The sequence below is a fragment of the Puma concolor genome, chromosome B3 (genome assembly GCF_028749965.1).
Source record: "Puma concolor isolate L17-30 chromosome B3, mPumCon1.1.hap2, whole genome shotgun sequence".
Classification (NCBI taxonomy): domain Eukaryota; kingdom Metazoa; phylum Chordata; class Mammalia; order Carnivora; family Felidae; genus Puma; species Puma concolor.
The window spans coordinates 107,710,957-107,724,828 of record NC_141672.1 but is presented as its reverse complement, the minus strand read 5'-3'; the positions used below and the strand labels follow the sequence as shown (position 1 = coordinate 107,724,828).

Genomic DNA, 13,872 nt, shown 5'->3' with positions numbered 1-13,872 from the left:
TTGCCTTACACATTACAACAGGCCTTTCTGGCTGGTAAGAAAAACTGACCAAAACTTGAAATGAGGTTAATCAAGAACCACTGGCCTTTTCAACATGTAATGAAGCATTAAGAGGTCCTCCCAAAGATTTTAATTATAGTACTACTGTTTGACTACTGTTTATTGTTGATTAGGACCCAAATTCTATGAAGTTAGAGGTAAACAGGTAGATTTTTGAGATGTATCTGTCCAGCACACTCCAAAAGTAATGGTTTTACTACTATATAGGACATTAACCAATTTTACATCAAGTTTAACAATTTATTTCAATGTTCTTTCTTCAACATCTACATGCACTCAATTCCTCAAATGCTCTTAAAATCAGCTTTATCACCTGCTGTTTCCTTCATTAATGAGTTAAATAAATCTCTGACATACATTCATTCTATATTTGTATGGGAGGGAAGAGGTGGGCAAGGAATAGGAAAGCACAGTGATACACTGCCCAAGGGATTCTGCTTGTCTGGCCAGCACAGGGCTCTAACCTTTCTTGAATATGAAAGCTTTGTGTGGTAAAATTTCCTTCCAGCAGGCAAGGTTCCTACCTTTCCTTAATGCATTCACACCTTTACAGTAACTGCCAGGGCCATCCTGAAGGCATTTGAGGTTTTTACTTGATTGGGTCCAATTTTATTATACGTGGCATGTAAGCCACATGACCAAAAGGCCATGAAGAATTCTAGCCAAACTACTAACAGCAATTATTATAGGCAGGTACATGAGAAGACTATATTTGAGGGGAGACTGTTAGCTTTTCATTTGTACACCCCCATGGTATTTGATTTATATCAACAGGAATATGATGTTTTTATAGTTTGAAAAGAAAGTTCTAAAGTATATATTTTTTAAAGGAAAATAAATTAGAACACAGCTTACTCAAAACAGGTATTCATGGTTTGAGATATAACTGGAGGACTGAAAAACCATGAATACTATAACTTTGTTCCTCCAGCAAATCTTTTTCTCTTATTAAATACTAAGAAACACATAACTCAATCGGGGGTGGGGGGAGCTGCTGAAGTTTAGTATTAACCTGAAATAAGTAATTATGTTACAACAGTAAGTTTAGGCCCAAGTTTTTAACTATCTAGAGTTTGTTTTCATTTTAATTATGGAAACTTTTTTTCCTCTTTTAAATGAGAAAAAAATCTAGAGTAATATCACTATCACTTTGGTGTGTTTTCTACGAAGTATTCCTTTTTCCTCCTTATAGTTGGAAATATACACACAGCACATACAACTTTATAAACTAATTTCTCCACTGTCAGCATATTAAATGCATTTCTGCATGCTGTTGAATTTAGAACAACATATTCTACATCTTGTGTTATAACATCTCAATTAACTCAAAAAGTTTTATTAGCTTTTTAATTTCTCAATATCAAATTTTAAAATAGCAAATTTTGCCCTGAGGCTAGGGCAAAAAGAAATGGGGGTAACTACTTAATGGGTATAGAAGTTTATTTTGAGATGATGAAAATGTCTCAGAACTAGATAGAGGTCATGGCTGTAGATGTACTAAATGCCACTGAATTTTTCACTTTAAAATGGTTACTTTTGTTATGTGAATTGTACCTCAATAAAATAAGTAAGTAGGTAAATAAACAGGTATGTTACACAGGGATGAAGAAAGAGAATAAAAGAAAATAAAGTACTGACTTTCAGAAATACTGCAAAAAGTGACTGTGCCTTTTAATAAAACTCAAAAAAGACTTCACTTCCTAAGTTAAGAAACCTGACTTCTTCTAACATGAATCTTTACAGCAAGAAGGTTGGTCTTGGCTATTTAAATGACAGTGCTTTCTGAGGGCTTAATACTTTAACACCAAAAAAATATCTGAAAGCTAAAAAACTATAGAGAATAGGGTATGATGAGACATTCTGAAGCCACTTATTGCACTGTGTTGGGGAACAGTCACCATTTATACATACCTTATCCAAATTAAAAACCTTTTTTAAAAAAAATTTTATGTTCATTTCTTTTTGATAGAGACAAAGACAAAGAGAAAGAGAGAGAGAGCATGAGCAGGGGAGGAGCAGAGAGAGGAGACACAGAATCCAAAGCAGGCTCCAGGCTCTGAGCTGTCAGCAGAGCTCAACACGGGGTTCAAACTCACGAGCCATGAGATCATAGCGTGAGCCGAAGTCGGACATTTAACTGACTGAGTCACCCAGGCATTCCCAAACAAGGAACCTTTAATGTACCCCATTGTAGGGGTACATTAAACTAACTTTCAATTGTTGTTGAGAACAAGACGTAGCATGAATAAAAGAACACTACAAATAATTTTAAAATTATTTATTTTATCACCTCAAGGGGCACTATCTTATTATAAAAGGTAGTCTCAATTTATAGGCAGATGAGTTTCAAAAGTTTATCTGTAGGATGAACATATTTTCCATGGAACCAGTATTAGAAGTTTCCCAGGCTCTTCTATAAAATGCTAGATGAACCATAATGTAACTGAAATAATATACAGTTGACCCTTGAACAATGCAGGGAGGGTTTAGGGTCCCAACCCCACACAGTCAAAAATCCATATATAACTTTTGACTCCCCAAAAACTTAACTACTAATAGCCTATAGTTGACTGTAAGTGTTAGTGATAACATAAACAGTCCATTAACATATATTTTGTATGTTATATAAGAGTAAGCTAAAGAAAATATTAAGAAAATCATGAGAAAGCACATTTACAGTACTACACTATATTTACTGAAAAAATCCACATATAAGTAGACCCACATAGTTCAAACCTGTGTTGATCAAGGGTCGACCATATATATACATATATATATGGTTTTTTTTTAAAAAACACAACCCCACAGAGTCGATAAAAATGTTTGTAAGCTATGAATATTCATATTATCTATTCAGTGAAAAATAAAAATATTAAACTGAAGGTTTTATTTTTTTAAATCTTAAATGCTAGAACTTGACAGAAACAGTTATAAGGATAGAAACTTATAGAAGTTTAAAAAGATAAATCTAAGAACTTATTAGAGCTCTTTTTATTACACCTAATTATACTTAAAGGTGATATCAAGGCAAGGAAGTCAGGTGGTGTATTTCTCAGTTACACTCGGCCACGACAGAGTCACTGGATCTCATAAATGGAGTTTTGCCTTTACTCAGATTATAAAATGTCCTTAAAGTTACTCTTTCTTTCACCAATCTCTCCAATTTATTTGGATTCTTCCAACTGTAAGCTAAGCTTGGGCATCTCAGCTCAGAGGTTGGTACTAACTAGGCTCCCTCTACTCTCCTCCTTCAACTATGGCGTCACAACCTTCCTCTGGCCCTGTTCTCACCTCAGCCACAAACTCTACAGTTTGGCAAAAGGGCCTTTTTGGAGGTAGAGAGTCTTGATCTTCTCCTGGCTAGAGCCAGTCTCCAGAAGGTAGAAGCTATAACACATATGCTGAGAGGGGTGAAGGAGCACCAGCCTCTAAAACATGCTCATGCCAGATCTTCTTCCTAAAAGCCCCAAAGTTTTAACTCTCCCGGAAACCAGGAGGTGAGAACTAATAGGGCACACAGGCAGAGGAAAGGCATCCAAGTGATCTATGACCAAAATGATATTATTTCTTAACTACTTTTGCAAAAGGAATGGTAGTGTGCTCCTTTATCAAGAGACAAAGAAAGGCAGAAAACTAGGGGCCCATTTTGTGCTTAAAGGGTCATTTACACACAAATGTTTTCAGCTTGTGTTCTGAAGACAAGGAGTTCGTTCACAAGACAAGATGGCATCCACACTGAATACAACGTTCTTTCCACATAACCACTGATCTCCAATATCCTTAGTATTCACTACCTAGAACCTAATAATATACAGTACATTTGATATTCAAAGCCTATCAACAACTCTCATGAAATTCTAAAAATGTTTTTAATAAAACATCATGCACCAATGCTTATGATACAACTTAGTCACTGTTTCTACCCACAAAATAGTTCAAGCATACAGCACTGACAGGCAAGCCACCTATAGTGCATCCATTACTCACTAGTTGCTTCAACTCAAAGTGAGGCTCTTTACCTTCTTAAGAATTCAGAAAGGTGAGGATCCAATGACCAAGATTCTAGTCCTGGTTCTACCATTACTAGAACCAGAGAACTCCTGAGAATATCAGGAGTGTCTGGGTGGCTCAATCGGTTATGTGTCTGACTCCTGATCTCAGGGCCATAAATTCAAGACCCTCATTGGGCTCAGTGCTGGGAATGGAGCCTACTTAAAAAAATTTTTTGAGACCATCACTACTATTCTGGGTCTATTTCTTCATTGTAAAATGAAGACTAGGCGATAGGCATGTCCTCTCTAATCATAAAATTAGTCAAAGACTATAAGGAAAAAAATGAAACAATGTCATCTTCCCATATAGGCAGAAGTCTCCCAACTCTACTCTCCACCTAATCTGAAGGCTTAACACAAGGATTAATTGCTAATGTAGTATAAAATTCTAAACCAATGGTTTTCAGCTTTTTTTCCTGCCTCCCACCACTTGAGAGGCGAACACATTCCCACCACATCGCCCATCAGTAACAGCAACTCACTTCAACAGTAAGGGGTAGGAACTGTAAGTGTATGGAATCACTGTATAAAACTGTTATAGACAAACACGCTGCTATGACAGTAAAACTCAGAACACTACTCCCCCCAAAGACACACAAAATTTTTTAAGTGTAGCACTCTAAAAATATTACCAGGCCATAAGAAAACATCCACAATACGGGTTTTTTAAAAAGCAAGTTCAGGGGTGTGTGGGTGGCTCAGTCGGTTAGGCGTCCGACTTCGGCTCAGGTCATGATCTCACGGTCCGTGGGTTCAAGCCCTGTGTCGGGCTCTGTGCTGACAGCTCAGAGCCTGGAGCCTGTTTCAGATTCTGTGTCTCCCTCTTTCTCTGACCCTCCCCTGTTCATGCTCTCTCTCTGTCTCAAAAATAAATAAATGTTAAAAAAAAAAATTAAAAAAAAAAAAGCAAGTTCACTTTTATCTAATTCATATTTATCTAGGACATACTATGTATCAGGCACCATGGCAACCACTTTATGAATATTACTTAATCTAATCCTCTAAAATCCAATAAGGAATATATTATTCTTTGTACAGATAAGCAAACTAAGGCATAGACAAGTTATGTAACTTGCTAAGTTAGTAAGTGACAGAACTGGAAATCAAACTCTGTTTGAAGGCATGGATGGCTATAAAGCAGTAAGTCCAGAAGGTTGTCATATTTTTGGAAAGATTTTATACTATGTGTTTCCGTGTGTATATTATATACCTGTTTACGGAATTTTTAAAGTCTGAAAAGATATGTAGTATATAACTGTTAGTGGTTATGTAAAACAAACGGGATGGGGGATTGGAGCCACATGGGCCTATTTTCTACTACAGTGTTTGAAGTTTTTCAGAAACCATTACTACTTGTATAGTAAAATTTTTAAATGGCTTAAATTTAAAGATGCTGATAATATAAAGTTGTCCTAATGAAACAGACTTAATTCTAAATTATTAAGCATGAGTGGTAAGTTAAATCAAAATCCAAGACTACAACTTACGGGTTTGTAAAAATATAATCAGTGAAAACAAAATTTTTGCAGCTGTTATTCAAAACACACACACATACACATTACACAAAAGTGTCAATAGTAAAAGTGTTATTCCCTGTGAAACTGAAGAACAGAGCAGTATTATCATAAAAATTCTGTGAGTATTCCAGTAAATATAAGTAGAACAATATTCTAGGACTAAACCAGCTTACCCTCTAACTAATGTATTTTTAGATATTTAAGAGCAAGGCATATAATCTTCTTTATACCATAAATATTATTTGAACCATATGTTCACAAGCCTATTCTATGCTACAAGTTCTGAAGTCTCTCCTATCTTCAACTCGAATCCTCTGAAATCACTGGGGGAAAAGAGTTGGTAAAGTCACATAAAGACAGCAGGAACTGGGCCACAATGTAGTCCAGAAAAGAAGAAATCCAGCTATACTAATCAAATGCCAAAGGTGCCAGAGCAGTTTGAACACAGCCAAAATCATGGTCTGTCACACCCCATCACCCAATTCTGCTCATTCTGGGAGTGGGCATCGGGTTCCCAAGGAACAGAGAAATAGGAGAGTTCTCTTAAAAAGCAATGGGAGGTGCCAAGGGCCAAAGGAGTAAGCCAATGCAGAGTCTGGGAGACTAGGCAGAGGTCCAAATACTAGAGGGAGAGGAGGAGGAGGGAGGAAGGAGGGTGCAGAGGAGGAGGAGAAGATGATGATGGTGACGACGATGACCACCAAGCATGAGCATCAAATCCAAAGGGGAAAGAAGTGGCAGGGAGGGACTCAAGGCCAAGATCACAGAACAAAGAGTTCAGGGCCAAGGCAGGGAAAGCAATTATGAAGCAAAGCGTACCTTGGTCGCCTTTCCACTTTGCCCCATAAGAACCTTTTCTACCTTCCTCCTTCTGGCAGCTCTCTCCTGCTCACTCCCATTCTTATTCAAGACTAGCAATCCATTAATCTCTCCTGAATCATTAAATAAGTAAATTGTTTTCTGGTAAAGTCACGGTTCAGTATTTCTCATAATCCTTCTCTCCTGTTTAATGGCCCTGTGATAGATTAAAGATAGCCACAAATACTTTCACATTCCTTCCATCGAGAGGTAGGTCTATGTCCTCATTCTTTGAATTTGGCAGGCTCTGTAACTGCCCTGATCAACTGAATATAAGAGAAGAGACTCTGTATCCATTTACAAGTCCAGACCTTAAGAAACTGACAGCTTACTCTTGATATTACTTGGAATGCTCACTCTTAGAAAAGCCAGCCACCATCTAAGGAGTCTGATCATCCTGAGACCAACGTACTATGAGAAACCCACACCACATGGAGAGATATTGGAGAATATGATACCATGGGATCAGGGGTTGGGAAAAGGAGAGAGACTACGGAGCACAGAAGCACCAGACATGTGAATTAAGAAGCCATCTTGGAAGAAGACGGCTCCAGCCCTAGGTACTCCATAAGATGCAACACAAGCCAAGTTCCTCCTGAATTCCTGATTCACAAAATCATAAGCAACATAAAATGGCTGCTTTAAGCTATTAACATGTAGCTTTGTTATGCAGCAGTAGATAACCAGAAAACCACATCTAGAAAGAGAGCTATCAGTGATATAGCATCCATCACTCACACCTACCAAACTCACTGGAATGATTGACATTGTTTTTTTTTTTTTTTTTCCAACGTTTTTTATTTATTTTTGGGATGGAGAGAGACAGAGCATGAACGGGGGAGGGGCAGAGAGAGAGGGAGACACAGAATCGGAAACGGGCTCCAGGCTCTGAGCCATCAGCCCAGAGCCTGACGCGGGGCTCGAACTCACGGACCGCGGTATCGTGACCTGGCTGAAGTCGGACGCTTAACCGACTGCGCCACCCAGGCGCCCCAATGATTGACATTGTTTAAGAGAAGCGAGGATGGGAACCTTCAAAAGGTTCTACCCATAGGAATCAAAATTATATAAAGGCTAGACTATCCTCTCTGCAATAGAGGTAGTAAGAGAGTAAAGACATGGTGGTCTATCATCAACTAAACTGCCATCATCTCTGGGACTGGCTCTTTCTATATCCTCTCAATATTTTAATAACTCAAATCCAGATGTGCTGTCACTACCATAAGACAACCTAACTCTTATTTGAGCACAAAAATCACTTCTAATGTTGCCCTATATTATAAAAACAAACTTCAAATTTCAAAAACACTATTCCCATAGCAACCCCAAATTCTGAATAAAGATTCTTATGGAAGTGTTACGGACACTTGCAAGAATTCCTTTTCTCTCCTTTAAAACTACAAAGCCTCGGGGCACCTGGGAAGCTTGGTCAGTTAAGGGTCCAACTTTCTTTTTTTTTTTTTTTTTGTTGTTTTTAAATGTTTACTTATTTTTGAGAGAGAGCGAGACAGAGCATAAGCAGGGGAGGGGCAGAGAGAGAGGCAGATACAGAATCTGAACCAGGGCACAGGCTCCAGCTGCCAGCACAGAACCCAACGCAGGGCTCGAAGCCACGAACTGTGAGATCATGACACGAGCCGAAGTTGGAGGCTTACCTGATTGAGCCGCCCAGGCGCCCCAAGAGCTTATCCTTCTTTTTTTTTTTTTTTTTTTGGTCTCTCTGGATTATTTTTTTTAAGTGTATCTATTTATTTTGAGAGAGAGAGTGAGCAAGCAAGCAGGGGAGGGCAGACAGAGAGGGAAAGAGAAGGTCCCAAACAGGTTCTGTGCTGGGACCAAAGCGGGGCTCAAACTCACAAACCATGAGATCATGACCTGAGCTGAAGCCAAGATGGGAAGCTTAACCAACTGAGCCAGCCGGGCATCCCCATGAATATGTTCTTTAATAAGCATTCTGGGTAACCTCAGATTTTACTGAAGGTTCGATTGGAAAAACTGAATAGTTATGAATACTCTATCTCTGTTTCCAATTCTATCTTTGCTCTAAGAGTTCTAACATACTCCTCAGCCAGCCTGACTTGATCCCTATCTTACTCAGCAATGTCTGATCCCAGGCCTTTCTATCTGGGATCAAGAGTCCCCCCCATCCTATCTAGAATGCCAAGATTTCTGAGGAAGTACTCACACTTTTTTCTCTTGGATTTCTGAGAAAATTGCTGCATGGCCAGCCTAGAAGAAGGAGGAGGAAAAGGACGGGCACAATGGCCAGAACTCTTTTCTATATCATTTGGGTTGAACCTAGGCAGAGGCCTTGATCATCTGCCCTTGACTCAACCCTGCCAAAAGAAATCTTCCTTCTTTAACACAAAAAATACACCAAATGATTAGGTTAACCCTTATAGGAATGTAGCTGTTATTCTAAAGACTCAAAATAAACATGTTAAGAGGTCATGTGACATAATGAAGCAAGCATGGGCTTCATAACCAGCAGTTTTACGTTTACCTTCTAGCTTTACCATTGTTTTATTCTGTGACCTTAAGAGGCTGGTTCCAGAGCTAGCTTCTTCATCTGGAATAAAGGACAAACACCACCTCAACCTCACATGGCTATGGTAAAGATTTCTTAAGACAAAAGATACAAAGTGCACAGCAAAGGACCTAACAAAGAGACAGCACCAGTGACTGTCAGTTTTATTTCCCTCAAAAATGTATTAAAAAGAATAAAATGGCTGCCAGGGGTTAATTCTGGTGGCTGCTATTATATATAATACAGTTAACATATGTCCACATATACCATGAGTACCAATTCTCAGAATTTTTTCCCTTAGTTTACACTCACTAAAAGGAATTGCAGCTGACAATTCTTTTTCATAAAAAAATTCAAATACATAAGTCACATTAAAGTCAGCAAAAATCCCTCAGAAACCCCTCCTATATCTGACCTAAAATTATAATATTCAAAACATCAAATGAAAGAGGTAAAATAGTCAATTTTAAGAAGTTTATTTCAAAATTGATTGAAGTATGATAACCACCTTAATGTCAGAATCATTAAATTTTATATATCCAATGTAAAAGAAATATACTGTATTTAGAAAGCAAATGCATTTTAGATGTACATTTTGAGAGATGTGCAAAGAGGTTTAAATAACTTAATGACACAGATAAAATATTTAAGTACAGAAACAACTTAAGTGTCAAAACCACACTGAAATACACTCAACTCAAAGGTATTTAGAACAGAGATTATATGATGGCTCACCAATCTAATCAAGCAAAATATACCTTGGGTATTCCAATATCCAATACAATGCACTAAGCCAAGTGATTTAAAAAATTTTTTAATTTGGGGCACCTGGGTGGCGCAGTCGGTTAAGCGTCCAACTTCAGCCAGGTCACGATCTCACGGTCCGTGAGTTCGAGCCCCGCGTCGGGCTCTGGGCTGATGGCTCAGAGCCTGGAGCCTGTTTCCGATTCTGTGTCTCCCTCTCTCTCTGCCCCTCCCCCGTTCATGCTCTGTCTCTCTCTGTCCCAAAGATAAATAAACGTTGAAAAAAAAAAATGAAAAAAAAAATTTTTTTTAATGTATTTATTTTTAATGAAGTTTAGTTGACACACAATGTTACATTAGTTTAAGGTATACAACAGTGATTCGACAACTCTATACTATATCACCACAAGTATAGCTACCATCTGTCATCATACAACACTATTACAATACCATTGTACATGCCCTATGCTTTACCTTTCATCCCCATGACTTAAACATTCCGTAACTAGAAACCTGTACCTCCCACTCCCTTTCACCCATTTCCCTGTCTCTCCACCCCTCCCCTCTGGCAACCACTAATCTGTTCTCTGTTTATGGGGTCTGTTTCTGCTTTGCTTGTTTGTTTTGCTTTTTAGATTCCACATATAAGTGAAATCATATGGTACTTGTCTTTCTGACTTATTTCACTTAGCATTATACCTTCTAGGTCCATCATGTTGCTGCAAATGCCAAGATCTCATTATTTTTGATGGCTGAGTAATATTCCAGAGAGAGAGAGAGAGAGAGAGAGAGAGAGAGAGAGAGAGAAGGTGTGTGTATAAAACATCTTTTTTATCCATTCATCTATCAGTCCACACTTGAGTGGCTTCCTTATTTTGGCTACTCTAAGTAACACTGCAATAAACACGGGGGTATATATATCTTTTCTGAATTAGTGTTTTCATTTTCTTTGGGTAAACAAAAATATTTTTTTTTAAGTTTCCAATTCTTTTTTAGCAAATTTCTTTTTAGCAAAGAAGAAAATAGGAATGATTTTAAATCACACCAAATTAAATATATGGTGTTCAGCCTATTTTTATGAACCAGTAGGCTAAAATTTAATTCCTCTTTATCCACCTTATTAGCAGATTCTCTTTAAGAAGCAGTGTCCCTGGGGCGCCTGGGTGGCTCAGTCAGTTAAGCGTCCAACTCTTGATTTCAGCTCAGTTCATGATCTCACGGTTCATGAGTTTGAGCCCTGCATCAGGCTCTCTGCTGTCAACACAGAGCCCGCTTCGGATCCTCTGTCCCCCTCTCTTTGCCCTTCCCCAGCTCAAGTTCTCTCTCCCTCTCTCTCTGTCTCAAAACTAAACAAACATTAAAAAAAAAAAAAAAGCCAAGTCTTTGGCTCTTTGACGCTAATTTTGAGACTGTGCTCTAACCTACTTTTCCAACCTTTTCCATGTCAGGACATGCACAGAAAATGATCAATATCTGTATGGCACATGCACATAAACTCAAAAGGCTTCTCTTAACCAAAAGTGATCTATTGGGAGGCTACAGCCACCCTTAGGCTGAGGGAATCATTACCTCAACACATGTATAATTCATTCATGGTCCCTGTGATGGGAAACTGTACTAGCCAATGTTTTACATGGTTATCTACTAATGTAGGAAGAAGTCTTCCTCCTGCTGCAATGCCCACGTATTGGAACAAAAGACTGGTAGTCCTCAGCCACCTGAGAGGGCCAGCAGCATTATCTGGGAATCCAAGAAGCCATTCCTTTGAAAATCTGCAGTTTATAATGTTGACTAATGCTCTGAGACCATCAGAGAAAACAGATGCCCAAATATCCACTTCTGTCTCATCCAATGCAATTTTATAACCCCAGGGAGGGGCCAGTCAGCAGTACAACTTGAAGGAAACTAACACGAATTAAAAGAAAGAAAGAAGTCCCAGAAACAGGTCAGTCTGCGTACTCAGGTGGTAAAATAGCATTGATTAGCATGCACAAGGAGCAGTCAACTGCTTAAAATGAAACTGGGCCCAGAACACATATGATTAGCTATTATGTACTGACTAAAAATGTTTCCAAGGCCACTTAGAGCTCTCTGATTTCAAGGTTTCTCAAACAGAAAAATAATTACAACACAGTATTTCCCTTCAACAGCCTTAAATACACTTGTAAGGCCAAAGCAGATGGGAAGACATGAGCAGGCAGGCAAATAGGTTGAGATATAATTATAAAATGACTTACACATTACTGCTCACCCAACTTAAAAGTTAAAATTTCCAATATGCTTGATACAAAAGCATATTTGTACAAGGTTATTAATTGAAACATTATTTGTAATTGTAAAACATTGGAAACAACCTAAATATAGGAGCCAAAACACAGGAGAATTGTTGAATTCACTGTGACCCATCCAAAGATGGAGTACTATGAAGCTGTTAAAAAATAATACAATATATATAATTATATATTATATAATAATAATACAGGGGCGCCTGGGTGGCTCAGTCTGTTGAGCATCCGACTTCAGCTCAGGTCATGATCTCACAGCTCATGAGTCTGAGCGCCATATCAGGCTCTGTGTTGACAGCTCAGAGCCTGACGCCTGCTTCAGATTCTGTGTCTCCTTCTCTCTCTCTGCCCTTCCCAGCTTGTGCTCGCTCACTCTATCAAAAATAAACAAACATTAAACAAAATTCTTACAAACATAAAATGATATACAGGGTATACGGTTAAATAAAAGAGGCAAAGTCCAGCGCAGTCTGTGCTGCCAGTGCAGAGCCCTACATGGGGCTTGAACCCATGAACCGCGAGATCATGACCTGAGCCAAAACCAAGAGTCCCACTTACCCAACTGAGCTACCCAGGCACCCCCGCCCCCCAACCAGTATAGCTTTAACTTTTGGAACCATGCTAATGTTTTATACATTCAAAAAGTAAAATAAAAATCAGCCTTGAAAGAAAAGTGAAAAAAAATCCAAAATGGGAATCAAATGCAAATGAACCCAAATGTAAATCAAATAAATAAGTTTATTAAAAGACAGAAAGTAACCTAAGGGGCTTTTGAGCATAATACTTTATATATTGTCAGTATACAGATAAACATAACTATAAACAAATATTGAACTCTAGTTAAAAGGGGTTTTCTTTACAATGGTATGGGTTAGCAGTTCTGGAACTACTTTCTCTGATTATGGCACACAGAACAAATAAGTACATATACTGAGGAAAATGAGAACCAGATTTTCAATGTCAGAGAAGAGCATTGCAAATATGAAAAGGCTGTTGAAGGGAAATACTGGGCAAGACCAGACCTGTGTTGTTGAATTGGAATTATAAGGATTAATATGAACTCACACACACATACACACACACACACACATATAGACATGTGCATGTGCATTTATTTATATTTCTTAGCTCTTATCTGCTGAGAGATCCTAGTTTACAAACATCACTCCCACTAAACAGAATAAGGAATACTTGGAAAAATGGCTGACTCCAAGGCTGGGGAAGGCGGAGTATAAGACGAGACTGGAGTATCCTGCTGTGTCAGAAAGTAAGAAAGAGCTCAAAGAACAATTAGGGACATGTCAAAACTATAGCTTAAGTTGCCCCCACTAGTCATATATGCTAATATGAGCCTCAAATTATAACAGTATCACAGAATAAAATTAAAAAAATCTATGAGTCCATACTAATACAATAAATGAATAAATAAATAGGTGGGAGAGAAAGGAAAGCTCTTCTTTACAGAATACTAATATATTTAGAAGAAATACAAATTAAAAATTCAACATCGTAAAAAAAATTTCAACATCTCGCAACCATCCTACTAATAAGTGATTCAGTCAAGAATCATCAATGGATGCTAAATTGTTGGGTGAAAGCTTGGAACAGCATATACACACAAATTCTAAAGGACCTCCGAAAAAGATACTAATAGCAAAAGGAAAAATAATAACTTTACAGTGGAATAACGTTGTAAATATGACCTTAATACTGGAAGTTAACATTACCAAAAATGAGACAAACCAACATCATATACCTCTTGATAGGATGTCCTGAGAAGACACATTACTTTTGTAGTAGTCCTATGAAAAAAGTGCATGACCTGAATC

The 13,872-nt window shown here is 38.1% G+C and overlaps 1 protein-coding gene across 9 annotated transcripts in view; it reads right to left on the bottom strand.

Moving 5' to 3' along the window:
• USP3 (ubiquitin specific peptidase 3) overlaps positions 1–13,872 on the bottom strand; it is a 107,605-nt gene that overhangs the window by 76,832 nt on the left and 16,901 nt on the right. For 3 of the 9 annotated variants that reach the window (XM_086710886.1, XM_086710885.1, XM_086710888.1), the window contains 2 exons: positions 8,991–9,056; positions 8,675–8,716 (listed from right to left, as the gene is read on the bottom strand). The exons of 3 other annotated variants lie outside the window; for them this stretch is intronic. In XM_086710886.1, coding sequence (XP_086567012.1) covers positions 8,675–8,716; positions 8,991–9,056 — 108 coding nt within the window. Of the gene's footprint in view, positions 1–8,674; positions 8,717–8,990; positions 9,063–13,872 lie in introns of those variants that run through there. 3 more of the 9 variants (XM_086710887.1, XM_086710892.1, XM_086710893.1) reach the window with 2 other exon arrangements.